The sequence below is a fragment of the Aspergillus undulatus genome (assembly GCF_047715775.1).
Source record: "Aspergillus undulatus strain CBS 261.88 unplaced genomic scaffold BDV17scaffold_108, whole genome shotgun sequence".
Lineage (NCBI taxonomy): Eukaryota > Fungi > Ascomycota > Eurotiomycetes > Eurotiales > Aspergillaceae > Aspergillus > Aspergillus undulatus.
In genome coordinates, this window is record NW_027396712.1 from 10,249 (window position 1) to 25,258 (window position 15,010).

Sequence of the window (15,010 nt, forward strand, 5' to 3'; positions counted from 1 at the left end):
TAGAACGTTGCTTGCTTAGCCCGACTCTACGTTTAGTTGAACATTTATGTCTCGTTGCAATCCCTGACACAGAGATCAAGCGCTTTCCAAGGGCTCACAAAGACCAACTATGACCGTGCTCAAGGTCATCAGCGCCGCTCGTAGGACTCGATGATAGGATAGGGACATTCACATCCTACAGTAGTAATCTGGTGCGGAACCCTCAGCACGCTAGCTAGCTACCACGCGTTCCCTCCTGGCCTGTCGTGGTTGATGGTAGTTACAGCTTTACTTGATAAAGTTCAGGGTCCCTGGTCGGAACGTATGGAGGCCACGCGGTAGAGTTTTCAGATTCGGGTCGTAGCATAGCATGCACAAGGAATCTCCTTTCTCTTTCTCAATTCTCCCCCATTTTGACCCTGCTCGGAATTTCCACATCGACTATACAGCTACGAGCTATCCATCAAGATCCAGCGCTTCAGAATATCATTATCGAGCATGGGCGACCCCTCCAACCTGCGCAACCCGGGGGAGACCTTGTACACTACGGGAAGCAACAGCGACTATGTGATGATGGACATGGGCATGGACGTGGACGTGGATGTGGACGTATACGTGGGGTCCACCGCGAACACGGACAACAAAGCCGACGATGATAGGGATATGGACTGCGACGACTACAACGATCCCGGCTGTGGCGAGATAGACCACGACCAGAACGACGACCAGGACGAGTGCTGGGCTTGTACCGTCGCCGCCACGAAACCGGCAGGTGGGTACGGCGATGACGAGGAAGAAGACGCTGATGCGGATCTCGCGTCGGCCATGGCCCGGACGTCCGTGAAGGGGTACAGCCTTCCGACGATAGAGGAGGTGGAAAACGAGGACGATGAAAGGCCTCCTTCTCAAGCCCAAGGCCAAGATTCAAAAGTGGTTGAGGCTTATAATGAGTATGATGCTGATGTTGAGGATGGTGGGGGGAAGTGTAGGATAAAGTAAATGGTTTAGAGCTGTGGTCGGACTTGGGTGTTGTGTTGCTCTCTCGTTCTCTGAACAAATCATATTGTGTATTTCATCATTTAACATTTGCTTAATACATAATCGCATCTTGAGATTTTACACCACAATGTCCTCTATTGGTCATCGCCGTTCCCAGCTAGGTCCCTGACGAGAAAACTCCAACCGTCCAAACTCTAGGAACCTCGGTATTAGCGTTAGCAGCAAAATCAATCAATGAATGAAAAGGAAAGACATCGCAAAGGCCACATACACAATACATAATAACCAGAAAACAACCCCGCTTCGGCAAAGTTCTCCGGAGACTGCCAGTGCCCATGCGGCCCATGCACGAGTGGCAGCGGCGAGTAACGACCATCGCAGTAGTTAGGGCTTCGGGTTGTGAGCCCCACCACCGCCAGATCGGGGCCGAGCTCGGTGGTACCGGGCCGGCGCGGGGACCTGAGCATCCGCCAGCATTTGAAGATCGCCCAGAGTCCGACGAGAAAGGTTGGAATTGTAAGAAGTAATGTGACTAGGGCGATGATGCTTTCGGCCGACAAGGACATTATATGGGTTTGGGTGTCGCTGACTTAGGTTGTTCGCGAGAGACAACCTGTACTTTCCTGGGTTGTTTGGCTTGAGGGGCGAACGGAAACAATCATGAGCGCCGAGGCCGGCTGCAATGAAGGCCCAAAAAAAGGGGAATAAAAAGAATCTCCTTCTACAAGAACTAAAGACGGATGCCTGATTTGGCAAAGACGAGGGGCACGAGGCTCGAGGACTGGGGTGTGGGGACACAAGGAAAGCCGGGCGGACCAGGAACTTTGAGTAGACCAGGGAGTTAGACATTGGAGTTGCAGAACGAATTGACAGTAGCGAAATCCTACAGAGAACACCCACACCATCCCACACCTAGGGGTGCAGGAAATGCATCTCATTAGACTGGCTCTGGGACAAGGCTGCACACTGCATCCCAAGCTCTGTACTGCCCATTGAGGATCATCAACCAGGCCTAGTGCTGACTCTCCATCCGCTATTATATCTGCGCATCCTCGCAAACAAAAAGACTTTTTGGTTTTCGGGATCTCTCAGCGGCCGCCCGTGAAACAACAGCGGCCTTTGGCCGCAAATATATCTTTCCCATTGATCTTTTTGCGGCCCAAGTTAAGTTAATTTGCCTCCAATTCGCTGCAAGCCACTCCATGTCCATCCATCTGTTTGCCATAATACATCCAACTGATGAATAATAACAACTATCGACCTAATACCCCGCACTGAGCTGTCTGACGCCGATATTCACCCATTGCACCCTTGAATCTAACTTCGAAAAGATAATTACCTATTCCTCACATGATGGACGACCTCGACGCAAGGCCGAACCGCACGAACAATGCATTACCCGCATTGTCTAGGCCGCGCATATTTTGTCCTATCTCATCAAAGGTCGTGCTCACACGAAGCTTAGGATCGACGAGGCCGACGGTATCACCGGCAGCAGCAGCAACAGCGGCATCGAAACCGAAACCGACGAAGAAGGCTACTATGAGACAGAAACAAATAATCAGGTGCAGAGGGCGGGAGCTCTCTCAGGGCCAGAAGACTCCAGAAGACTCCGTCCGCCGGAAGATTCTCGATTGCTTGGGTCAGTGTCCATCGGCGCATGTATAGAGAGTTGTCTATAGCCCGGGGTCAATTTTATGGACGCGTTCAGGGGAGGGAGTAGGGAAGGAGAAGGTACCTGGCAGAAGCATCGGAGTCCAAAGGGCCCGCCGCTCCGAGGCTGAGTGGTCTTGGCATTCAGCCTTAGCATTTCTGGCCCCGGAGGCTCCGGCCTCCGCATTCTTATCCTCAGCGTATACGTATACGTACCCAAACTTGCCTTCTTGTGAGCGGACATTGTAGCCTCCATGGTCCGAAGTATACAACAATATCGCAAAAAAGCAATGCTTCAGGGATGATCTCCCTTTTAGCTCATCTATTTGAATACTCTTACCTCTTGTTATTTTCTTGATTTCCATATATATATTCACTATCTTTCAACAACAAACTATATCATACGCCTACATTATCGTCATACTACTTTCCTTAATCCATTGACTTGTTTCTAATCCCTTCCTTTCCCAGTGTTGCCTTCTATTCTCCTTCCCCCACCCCCCCCCCAAAAAAACAGATTGAACAGCTTCACCTTGGCCTTTACCCCAATCGCCCACTCATTTCCTTGGTTTTGCATGCCAGTAGCACAGCATAGTGGATAGAGCGAGCAAGATTACAGCATCAGCCCTCCCAAGCTCAGCCGAAACCGAGAAGGCCAGTAACATCCTCGACGACGCTCAAATACTCGTCAAGCCCGAGCTTGGGGAAAGAAACGATGAATCCACCAATAAAGAGAAGGTGAAGACAAAAGGCAGCAATGGGTTCCTGGTACGTCTCGCCAAACTTTCTGTCCCCTTAAATCACCAGGCTAATACAAGTATCCAACCCAGTGAGTCTTCACATTTGGCACCAAAAAGCTATACATCCTCGAAACCATCGGCTTCACCGCAGCAATCGCATCCGGCGTCACACTGGCACTGGTAAACCTCGTGATAGGAAACTTCCTCACGCTCCTGAGCGAATTTAGTTTCTCGGATGCAGAGTCTGTGCCTGAGAACTTCATGGATGCTGTCAGCACTTCTGCGTGAGTTTCAACTATCACGTTTAATTGGGATTATATGCTAATATATATATATGAATGAAGGCTCTACTTCGTCTACATCGGCATCGCCCGCCTCCTCTCAACATACATCTACGCCTCCCTCCTAACCTACATATCGCGCCACCTAACGCGCAAGATCCGAGAGTCGTACCTACGCAGCGCCCTAAGCCAAGAGATTGCCTTCTACGACACAAACACGGCCACCGACACCTCCAGCTCAACTTCCGGCTCAAGCGGCTCAGCAATAGCCCAACAAACAACAACAAACGGAACGCTCATCGCATCCGGCACCGGCGAGAAACTAGGAATCATCGTGCAAGCGCTGGCCACGTTCATCACGGCGTTCATAATCGCGTTCGTGGCGCAGTAGAAACTCACTTTGATCTTGATCTTCATGGTTCCGACGCTCTTGATTGTCCTTGGTGTTGCGGGGGGTGTTGATGCGACGATTGAGACGAGGATTTTACGGATCCATGCAAGGGCGGGTGGGTACGCGGAGAGTATTCTCTCTGGAATTAGGACGTTGCAGGCGTTTGATCTTCGGAGGAGGGTGCTTGCCAAGTATGGATGCAGCTAATGCCAAACATGGTGACATTCAGCCGTGCTGAAACGGCTGCATCGGAACTATTCGCGCTCATTGATAGGCAATCCGAAATTAACCCCTTTGACGAATCGGGAGAGAAGGCTGATGCAGGTGAAATTGAAGGCGCCATCGATCTCTATGGGGTCAGCTTCGCTTATCCTTCGCGTCCGGAAGTTACTGTCCTCGGGGACTTTACACTGAGTATCCCTGCGGGAAAGGTTACTGCTTTGGTGGTGAGTTCTCGCTTTCCAACTGTATGCGTTATACGTGGAAGGCTAACCAACCGTGGAAGGGACCATCCGGCTCAGGAAAAAGCACAATCATCGGACTGTTCGAGCGCTGGTATAATCCCTCCGCAGGAAGCATCACCCTCGACGGGAGAGACATCAGCACGCTGGACCTCAAATGGTTACGGACAAACGTTCGTCTCGTGCAGCAGGTAAGACAAACAGTACCTCCCACAGACCTAAACCCTAAGAGTGAATGCTAACAAGAAAGCAGGAACCAACCCTCTTCAACGGCACAGACCACGAAACCTCACCAAAGGACCAACAACTGGCTCTGGTACAGGAAGCCGCAAAACTGTCCTTCGCACACGCTTTCATCACGGCTCTCCCGCACGGCTATCACACCCGAATCGGCGAGCGAGACGGCCTCCTCTCAGGCGGATAGAAACAGCGAATCGCAATAGCGCGGAGTGTAATCTCCTCCCCGAAAATATTACTTCTCGACGAGGCGACGAGTGCATTAGATCCATATGCTGAGGGGGTTGTTCAACAAGCATTGGATAGTGTTTCGGCTGGTAGGACGACCGTGGTCATTGCGCATAAACTTGCGACCATTAAGAGTGCGGATCATATCGTTGTGATGGATAAAGGGGGGATTGTTGAGGAGGGAACGCATGACGAGCTGGTGAATGGACATGGGTCTTATGCGAGGATGGTTAGGGCTCAGGATCTTGCGCCGGGTTTGTCGGGTGGCGAGGATGGGCGTGGGTTGGGAAGCGCGAGCATATCTGATGAGGACGAGAGAGAAGAAGAAGAAGGTCCAATTGACCGCAGTCCGTCCCTTTCTAGGATCCTAACAGCAGAATAAAAGCAACTGGCAACACTTAAGGATCGAGAAAATTGCGATCTTTACGAAAATTCAGGCATCATCCGCAACATCTAGAAGCTGCTGAGAGGAACACCAGAGATCTGGCTCTGGTTCGCGGTTACAGTAGCCACGTGCATCGCAGGAGGTGAGTACTCAGCAAGTCTCGACTGCAACATCGCCATCAGTCACCTACCGACAAACATATGCTAACTGACCTAATACCGCAGCCGCCGTCAACCCCGGCCAAGCCCTCCTACTAGGAAACATCACGAGCGTCTTCACATCCCCTGACCTAGTCGCCCGCGGAAACTTCATCTCGCTCATGTTATTCGTCATGGCACTGGGGATTCTGCTCGTGTACTTTGTCATGGGGTGGTGCACTAATACAATTGCACAGGTAAGACTAAGTCTCGTCTGCATCCGCCTCTCTTCCTTTCTGAGATCCATCCGCCAGTACACTACTATACAATGAATGGATACTAACCTGGTTTACCTTACCGTGTCTGCTACAGAGACTTAGCAAGAGCCTCCGCCACTCACTCCTCGCCTCTTATCTCTCAAAAGACCTAGTCTTCTTCGACAGACCCGAAAACACTCTCGGCACTCTAACCAGCCGCCTAGACAGCCACCCGCGGTCAGTCCTCGAACTCATGGGCTTCACCGTCAGCATAACACTCATGTCAGCCCTGAACGTCCTCGCCTCAAGTACGCTCTCCGTCGCAGTCTCCTGGAAACTCGGCCTACTCGGCCTCGTCGGCGTCTCTGCAGGTCTCTCGCCTGCCTTGGGGGGCGGGTATGCCCGTGTGCGAATTGAGGTTGAACTGGATGAGGCGTTTAGTAAACGGCTTGAGGGGTGTGCGGGGGTAGCTAGCGAGACCGTGTTGGCGATTCGGACGGTGGCGAGTCTTGCGATGGAGGAGGCTGTGCTTGGACGGTATGTTTCTGAGTTGGATAGGGCGCTTGAGGGGGTCAGGAGGGGAACGTTTGATATGATGGGGTGGTTTGCGCTTACGCAGGCGGTTTGAGTATTTTGTTCTTGCCTTGGGGTTTTGGTGAGTTGAGATTCCCTCCAACTCCTTCCTTATTGTCCTAGCCCATCGAGGTGACATGGCAATTCATAGCCCTAGTCGGCGCCTCAGGCAGCGGGAAAAGCAGTATGGTTTTGCTGTTCGAGCGGTTCTATGATCCTACCAGCGGATCCGTAAAAATTGACTCGTCCACATCTCTCCCATCCCTAAACCCTATTCTTTATAGAAAACATGTCGCCCTCGTCCAGCAGGAACCGGTTCTTTTCCCGGGGAGTATTAGGGAGAATGTTCTTATGGGGATTCATGACGAGGATTCCGATCTTGATGTACCAGAAGAAGAAGAAGAAGCAGAGGGGGTGGGGCTGAGTTGGAGCTGGAAGAGAGGATAGAAAAAGCATGCCACTCCGCAAACGCCTGGACCTTCATATCTTCCCTTCCCGGAGGCCTGAATACACCCGTCGGAAGCGGGAGTACTTGGCAGAAGCAACGGATTGCGATTGCACGGGCACTTATCCGGAACCCGATTGTTCTTTTGCTTGATGAGGCGATGAGCGCGTTGGATAGTGAGAGTGAGCGGGTTTGTGCAGGGGGCTTTGATGAATCAGGATGGCGGTGAGGGGTCGTGTCAGGGGAGGATCACGGTGTCGGTTGCGCATCGATTATCGACGATTAGGGGGGGGGGGGGGGGGGGCAGATTGGATTTATGTGTTTCAAAAGGGGAGGGTTGTTGAGAGTGGTACGCATGGGATGTTGCTTAAGAAGGGGGGCGTTTATGCCCGGATGTGCGAGGCGCAGAGGTTGGATGGGGAGGCGGGTAGTGTGGTGTGTTTTCGGTCTTGAGCGTTAGGTCGTTTGTTAATTGCAGAGGTTTGAGGTAGGGGCTTTGGTTTTGTCTAGAGAGATTATGGGTAGTTGATGCTGCGTGTCTTTGGGTCTTCTATGGAGCCATCATGCTTTATATATAGATGGGATGTTTAGCGTAGCGGAGGAACAACCCACTTGTACTTTAGATTTGTGAATCAAGGAGAAACATGTGCGACAATCGAGCATTTATTTAGCATGATAAGCAGGTAGAGAGGGATGGAGATGGCCATGTTGAGGATGTTCCGGTGCTTTTGGGCGAGCTATCGGCGCCCCTCGCCCCGACCCGTCCCTTTTAACAAAAAAGTACAAAATATAGATCTGTGTCTGTCGAAATAGCTGTGCTGGTTGCAGTCGCGCGCACGGCTTCTGGTTAGGGAAAGAGAACCTGTCGGGTCAAACTTCCTAGAGTAATTGAATGCCAGATGTGAAGGGCATATAAGGGTTCCCAGAAAAATAGAATTATCGATCAAATTTATGTCTATCCCATAGTAGAATTAAAGCAACCAATTGCCCATGATTAACCCCTTTGCCTGGAACTCTTCATATAACTCTTCCCCGCATAAACAACACTAATAGCCAACCCCAACCCCCCCAACCCAATCGCAAAGTAAAGGGCAGAGCGATACCCCTTCAACCGCTCACTCGGCGACTCCCCATGAACAATCTGACTCTCAATCGTCCCCGCGAACCCCAGACTCAGCGAGATACTATAGTTCACGACGGTGGTGACCAGCGACGCCGCGAGGCCCTGGTGCTCGCGCGCCACGGCGTTCGAGAGCATGAGTGTTGCCGCCGGGAAGGACATGTCCATGCCCCAGGGGATAATGATGAGAGACACGAATGTGAGCGCCCAGTAGGTTTGATTTACCGGCGCGATGGTTACGAGGACTGTGCCGACTGTGAAGGCTGTCAGGGCCATGCACATGATTAGTGCGGGGCGAATGCGAGACATTAGGTAGCCGGTTGTGAAGGCTGCGATGAGACCGGATACACAGGGGGGCGTGAACATTGCCGAGGCGAGGAGGGGCGTTGCGCCGCGGGAGTCAAGGAGGAAGCGCCAGCTGTAGAAGATCCATGTTCCGAAGCAGCCCCAGCCTGTTGCGACGCAGGCGAGCACAAAGGAGACGTCTGTGGAAAAGGCGTGGAATGGGATGAGTGGGTGTTTGGCGTAGTTGAATTCGATGAAGAAGAAGGCGGCTAGAAAGAGGGCGCCTAGGATGAGGAGGACGATGACATAGGGTTCGGCCCAGGTCACGGCCGGCGCTTGGTTCCAGGCGACATTTACCAAAACAAGACCGGTGATGCCTGTGAATGCGCCGGGGATGTCGAGCGCCACGAAGAGGTTCTCCGTCGGGTGGTTGTGTCGGATGGGTGCAATGACGACGTATCCGATGCCGGCGCAGACAACGGAGCAGATGGCCATAGACCAGTACGTCCACGGCCACCAGGCGAGCTGGGAAAACAGCGCCGCGAAGACACTGCCGATAATTGCGCCATTGGGAGCGGTCGCACCGAACAAGGCGAAGATCATGTCCTTCTTCTTCCCCGGCGCGTAGGTCGCGCCCAGGATCGCAAGTCCATTCGGGAGGAGCATCGCAGGCCCTAAGCCCTGCAGAACGCGCGCAAAGATAAACAGTACTTTGTTCGAGTATACACTCACTCCTGCGACAAGCGACCACAGAGCCAGCCAGAGAAATCCCGTCACGAACATCCTCCGGTATCCGAAGAGGTCTCCGCAGCGACCGAAGACGAGAATGAATGTCCCAACCGTCAATGAATACCCAGCCAGGAACCATGACAGATCGGCCTGAGAGGTGATTCCAAAGCTGTCGCCAACAATGTCCAACGGCGACAAACAGATACCGACATTGGCCTGGGTGATGAACTGCGACATGCATACGATAATGACAAAGACGATTTCGCGCGGCGTGGAAAAAGTGTCGGCGATAGACTGGTTCGTTTTTGTCTGCTGCAGCTCGTTGTCGAGCTCATTCTTCCCGACTTCCTCGTCGACCGACATGGCGATTAGCCACTCTATTCAGGGTCTAATTCTCTGGTGTCGACGTCGCCAACGTTGAGGATTGAAGATAAGGGGAGAAGGACTGAGGAAAATTTGAGGTGGGCCCGGTGTCGCAGGTCTCCATTTTATAGAACCATGCGCTTAGCCCCAAACGGGGTGGCCATGAACTCATGATGATGGTTGAGTGTTCTTTGTGAGAACTGCAGGCTTTCCGCACTGATTATCAAGCGCCAGGGCTGCTCAAGCTTCGGCCAATGGAAAGCTCAAAGTCTATTTTGCAGATTGATAACAACCTGAGTCCAAAGTCTCAGAGAAAAAAAAAAAGGAGAGCCAGAGTCTGCGACCGGTCTGTTCCGCATATCCGGTATAACTGCTCCACTGCTGCCTGCAAACGGTAAGCCCGACCGAGTCCGAGCTCCAGAGTCCGAGGATTAAGCCGTATATCCGGTGGCTCTACAGAAAAGAAAAGACCCTTGGTTCGAGAAGCAGTTCGTCGATAGTTCGTTCCCTACTAGGCTCCTACTTCATGGCTGGAATGTTGGTGTATGGGTGCAATTCGCGCATGACTTCTTACCAGTGCGTTGCCAATGCGAATAATCAATAGTCGCGAAGTCAAAGGCAATGAGCGATAGTGGATATTCCAATGAACCTGGGGTTGGGCTATCCTCGTGCATGGTTGAAGCGACATTTCCTAGTCGATAGGACACATGGGGATGTAAGGATGCCTCGATATATTGAGTGTCGCGCCTCCTTGCGCCGTGTCGCACGTGGTCATTAATATTGCATGCCATGAGGTAAGGGTTATCTATTGATATGATTTGGCAATCTGCCAGCACACCTTAGACCGTAGTTTAATCGGACCTCGTGTCTCCACCCCTCGTTTCCAGTAATATAGCATCGTGGAGAGGCGCAGGACGGGAGTATAGGGTTTACCCGGTTATAGGTGACACGGCGGAAGCCGCCAGAATAGGGCTAGCTGCCCAATACGTCTCAGATTTTGCGGTATATAGAAAGCTGTCGCTGTTGGATTTCCATAAATAAGTCGCTTGCTCATGTGCACCGTGAGATCCGGCAGTAGTTTTAGTGACTGTGCTTCAAGCGTGAAGAACGGCCGGGGGTAATCATTATGTCTGGCTGGTCTATGTTGATACTGGCTCGCGCGTTCGACGCGATACTTATCCCTGTCCAGAAGAATGTTGAAGGCGTCTGAAGCCTGTTCATGTTAAATCTATCGACGGAGATGACAGGGCGGCGCAGTCAGTCAAGTGCAATACGTTCCTGAAAAAGAGAGGTGCTAATAGGGAATTTTTGTCAGTTAACAGGAGAGCAAAAATGTCGATGAGAAGACGTCAGCGTCGATGATGGAAGGACAAAAGGTTTTGAATAGATTGAAAACTATCTAATTTGGCGTCCTTTATATCGGCTTGAGCCGCCCGCTCACTGCCTCTAGCTTAAGTATCTCATTGAGCGAGCTGCAGATCTCATGAACTGCCGGTAGGCTGGATGTGGCTGCGAAACACGCGAGAAGGAGATCTGGGACACATGTGCAGTAGTTAATCATCATACGCTATCCGCTGTATCCAGGGCCTAGCCCCTACCCCGGCGAGCTCATCTGCACCTACGACCACGCCTACGACGTACAAGAAATTCTGACATCTTTGTTAATAACTAGGAACTGACTGACAGAATCTGGTCTTCGTTGTTGGCATCCAGAAAGAACACGCCGCAAAACGGATCATGAAGCAGCCAGCAAACCTCTACCTAGAACTGATAGTCGGCTTCATGGGCAACAGTATAAGGCATAGCCGGACAAACAGATTGCGCATCAACAATCCCGGTTCCAATCATCAATCAGTCACCGAGCGTCCGATAATAGAGCCCGTACGTTTCTTCGCCTTGTTTAGGCGCTTGTGGCCTGGCCCTGGTTCCATGTATGCAACATATTCCATAAGTCGTCCTCCGTCGCGGGCATGAAGATCGACAGCCTCTTGCCTGATACTAAGTCCAGATTGAGGACGAACTTTTAAGTCAGACGTTTCAACACTTCGCGACCCCATTTATAGTACAAGGCCCCGTCAGCCGCCCACCCATTGATTTCGTTTCTGAACCCCCATGGCGTACTTTCGTTAGGTGAACGATAGGGCTTGCACAAATCTTTCCCTGCCCGCATACGGCGGGGGTGGAGCGCGATTCGATATGTCTGTTTGCTCAGCCGCATAAGATGGAGGCGGAACGCAGCAACTACACCTGAATGCGCAGGGTTCTTTGTTTTGTCTCTCAGCCATGATTTTGGAAGGACTTCTCACTTAGTCTTGGCCGTGGACTCAGCTGGAGTTTTTCAAGTGTATGCAGGACTTGCGCTGCCATTTATAACCTCTCTTTGCTCCTGTCCATCAGACTCGAAACCTCCTTCATTCTCCCCTACCTTTGTCTGCCAAAGGCTTCTGATACTATGCCTTTATACTGGACATGACAAGAGACTTCGTCGTTATCAAGGTCTCTCAGAGTCTCGTTTAAAAGACTAAAGAGCTTGCGACAGTATGCTTGTTCTCAATTCTGACCACCATGAATGGCTTCTGAATTTTCAAGGCAACACAGTCATTGACTAGAGACCTTTGTCAATCAAAGCTGAAAGGAAACCAACACAGACTTCAAGACGTGTGAGGAGGTCTTCTCGCGGAAGGAAAAGGTGGCCAGAGAGATCCTGTCAAGAGCAAGTTATTTGGACCGATGTGAAAGATGCTACCAGTTGGAGCGTGTGATACAGTCTGGGTATATAGTATTGACATTGGCTATCTTGCGTATTTTAGTATAGAAGTTGCAATACCTCTAGAGATGGGGTTTTATGTGCTCTTCTGCGATCTGAGTCGGTGCTCTCATTCTCAGGAAGTAATCGACTTTATATGGTCTTGTTTTAGTAGAAGAAAGGCCGTCTTTATCCTTGAAACACTTCCGTGCTGAAAATCGAGCTCGCTATAGATGTCTTGCGCTATCAACAGAACTCTATTGAAATTCTGTATATCATAGGGACAATCCTCAGGGGGAAAGATAACCAAAGCAAACTGCTCAAGCCTACTCACTGCCCACAGCACACTCAGCATATGTGATACAGAAGAGAGTGCCCAATAACGTAGTGGTCTTCACCTCTATCGCATCAAACCTCACTAGCCGTGTAACGAGCTATAAAGACGACAAATAATTCCCTTTCCGAAACCATGATACGAGACATTGGCTTGAGCGAGCGTTATACGATTCCTCAATGGGCACCAAAGGGCTTTGTTTACTTCGGGTTCAAAGAACAAGTACATAAAGTAGACTTTGTAGCTGGAGGAGCAATAATGATCTAAGCCTAGAACTGTTGCTCCCTGCTAATCATCAATCATAATAGCCCTTTAAGGTCGATCTTCACCTGGATAATATCCATTACCCTCCTCCACCAGGGCCATGCCCGAACCCACCGCCACTACCACCAAAACCCCATCCCCCTCAGACTGGCGCACCAAAACCACAAATAATCTTCGTAATCGGCAAACCCGGCTTGGGAAAAAGCACGCAGTGCCTAAAGCTCTCACGCGAGCAGGACATCGTCCGCATCCCCCTGCACAACCTCTTGCGTAAGGAAATCGAGCGCCAAAAACGTAAGTACGGCTCGATGATCATGGAGAGAGCGGGACCTGGGCGTGAGGTCCTGAAGGACATGTGTATAGACCTGCTGCGGTACGCGCTTGTTTCGGGGGTTTACGGGGAGGGGAAGAGGGTGTTTGTGGTTGAAGGTTTGTGGTTTACCTCGTCTATCTACACTGGCTTTTCTCGCTGGGACTAAGCTGACGTCGGTTGGTTATTACAGGCTTTCCTGAAAATATGGAAGAAGCGTATCTCTTCGAGCAGAAGATCTGCCGGCCAAAACTTGCCTTGAATATTCAGTGTGGAGAGGAAGATACGGTCCCGCGCTTAGTGAATAGGGGCAGCGTGGAGGGGTCAAAGTATGACTCGGCCAAGTCCATCCTGGACAAGCTGGAGGTTTATAAGAGATACACTTCGCCTGTTATCTACCACTATAGGGGGCAGGGGCTTGTTAAGGATGTTAATGGGGTGGGGTCTGTTGAGGTGTATACGGAGATTAAAGCTGTTTTGGAGAAGGGGTTGATTGCTGAGGGGAAGCGCTGACGGGTTGTCTTTGTGGAAGTGAGAAGGAGACTTATCTTTCACTAGGATCATTTACTGTCTTAGCTGACGGTCAAGCGAACTTCATTCTCAAGAATGGAAGTAGTTTCCTGATGTTGGTGATATCATCTCAAGTGGCCCGTGTAGAGCAGGCGAGCAAGTATTAGGGCTAGAAACCTTATATCACAATCTCAAACAACACCAGCAATACCATCCTAGTCAACAACATCCGTACTACAAGAGAGCTCCTCCCATGTCGCCAGTTTCTTCAACATCTCCTCGCACTTCCTCCTAAGCGCCGCGACCGCATCCGGTCCCAACGCCAGCTCTCCCGGCCAATCCCGACCAGCGGCCCCATTCTCACCCCGAACAACATCAATGATGCGCCCTACACCTTTAGCAGGATCCCCTCTCTGTTTTGAATGCGCGTTCCGGAAGGCCTCGAACGATGACTCTGCGATACCCGCGTACTCGGGGATTCCCCGCTCCGCATAGTTGCTGTTCTGGGGGCTCAAGAGCCCTGTTCTGAATTGACCGGGTTCGACTAGGAGGGTTTTTATGCCGAGGGGCACGACTTCTTGATTGAGGGCTTCCGTTGCGTCTAGATTGGAGAGGGGTATATAAGCGAGGATACTTAATTAAATGGGATGGAATAATTGGCATACAGCGAAGAGCAGCCTTCGAGGCCGAGTACGCCCCAAGTCCAGGGTGCGTCTCCCAGGCACTCAAGGAGCCAATGTTGACCACCGTTCCAGCCCTTCGAGAGCGGAAATGAGGGAGGAATGCCCTAGTGACATTGATAGCCCCAAAGACATTCGTTGCGAACTGGTTCACGTAGTCGTTTTCGCTAACAATAACAAGTCAACCATCGAACTTCTGAACAGACCGCACATGGATAATATAAGACAGATAGATCAAGTGAATGGAAAAGCACAAACCTCATCTCCTCCAAAATCCCAAACTGCACATACCCCGCGTTATTAACAATGACGTCAACACCCCCAAAGACATTGACCGCTTCAGCAGCAATCGCATCAAGCTCAGCCTGCGACGACGTAACATCAAGCTCCAAGATCTCGACGTTATCACTCAATCGCTTTAAGTCTGCGATCTTATCAATATTTCGCGCTGTGGCAATGACCTTTTCGCCGCGGCATAAGAGCTGCGTGACGAATTCGCGGCCGAAGCCGGAGGATGTTCCTGTTATGAGCCAGACGGACATGTTGGTTTAGGTGGTGATTGGAACTTAGGAGGTTGAGTGCCAGGGTGGATGAGATAGAGGGTGATAGATTATGGGACTGCTGGATAAGCAGAGCACGGTGGCATATTTATATCTTTGTTGTCTCGGCCTAGGACTAAGAAAAAGGGAGAAACCCGAAGAAGATCGGAATCGCTGTCTGTAGCTATATGACTGCGGCATGAGAAAGACGTTGTATATTAGGGATATAATCTCCGTCTCGAATCAGGTTGCGAGATTGTAGTGATGGAGGCATCGAGTCCGAAGGATTTCGGGGTTCTGTAGATGATGTAGGCACAAGGCTGGACTTTGCATAAGTCTGGATTTAGTAATGTGCGCATAAGAC

The 15,010-nt window shown here is 51.0% G+C and overlaps 6 protein-coding genes across 6 annotated transcripts; 3 read left to right on the forward strand and 3 right to left on the reverse strand.

Moving 5' to 3' along the window:
* Nucleotides 1-1,134: 1,134 nt before the first annotated feature.
* Nucleotides 1,135-1,344, reverse strand: BDV17DRAFT_277970 (uncharacterized protein; the record flags this gene model as incomplete). Its single annotated transcript, XM_073759481.1, has 1 exon — nt 1,135-1,344. Exon 1 carries the CDS (start codon nt 1,322-1,324, stop codon nt 1,136-1,138), a length of 189 nt encoding a protein of 62 aa, XP_073609955.1. The 5' UTR covers nt 1,325-1,344.
* A 2,914-nt stretch (nt 1,345-4,258) lies between these two features.
* Nucleotides 4,259-4,928, forward strand: BDV17DRAFT_296655 (P-loop containing nucleoside triphosphate hydrolase protein; the record flags this gene model as incomplete). Its single annotated transcript, XM_073763339.1, has 3 exons — nt 4,259-4,489; nt 4,549-4,695; nt 4,758-4,928. 3 exons carry the CDS (start codon nt 4,259-4,261, stop codon nt 4,926-4,928), a joined length of 549 nt encoding a protein of 182 aa, XP_073609956.1.
* Nucleotides 4,929-5,123: 195 nt separating this feature from the next.
* On the forward strand, nt 5,124-6,376 carry BDV17DRAFT_296656 (ABC transporter type 1, transmembrane domain-containing protein; the record flags this gene model as incomplete). Its single annotated transcript, XM_073763340.1, has 4 exons — nt 5,124-5,316; nt 5,449-5,496; nt 5,579-5,748; nt 5,864-6,376. The coding sequence occupies 4 exons, from the start codon at nt 5,124-5,126 to the stop codon at nt 6,374-6,376; spliced, it is 924 nt and encodes a 307-aa protein (XP_073609957.1).
* Nucleotides 6,377-7,760: 1,384 nt separating this feature from the next.
* On the reverse strand, nt 7,761-9,647 carry BDV17DRAFT_297281 (MFS transporter; the record flags this gene model as incomplete). Its single annotated transcript, XM_073763470.1, has 1 exon — nt 7,761-9,647. The coding sequence occupies exon 1, from the start codon at nt 9,261-9,263 to the stop codon at nt 7,761-7,763; it is 1,503 nt and encodes a 500-aa protein (XP_073609958.1). The 5' UTR covers nt 9,264-9,647.
* Nucleotides 9,648-12,478: 2,831 nt separating this feature from the next.
* Nucleotides 12,479-13,430, forward strand: BDV17DRAFT_296658 (adenylate kinase-domain-containing protein; the record flags this gene model as incomplete). Its single annotated transcript, XM_073763341.1, has 3 exons — nt 12,479-12,565; nt 12,652-13,036; nt 13,111-13,430. 3 exons carry the CDS (start codon nt 12,479-12,481, stop codon nt 13,428-13,430), a joined length of 792 nt encoding a protein of 263 aa, XP_073609959.1.
* Nucleotides 13,431-13,582: 152 nt separating this feature from the next.
* On the reverse strand, nt 13,583-14,894 carry BDV17DRAFT_277974 (uncharacterized protein; the record flags this gene model as incomplete). The annotated part of the gene is made up of 3 exons (XM_073759482.1): nt 14,366-14,894; nt 14,093-14,274; nt 13,583-14,028 (listed from the first exon to the last, which is right to left on the reverse strand). Coding segments are annotated over exons 1-3 (848 nt in total), but the record flags the coding sequence as incomplete, so codon positions are not given.
* Nucleotides 14,895-15,010: the final 116 nt, after the last annotated feature.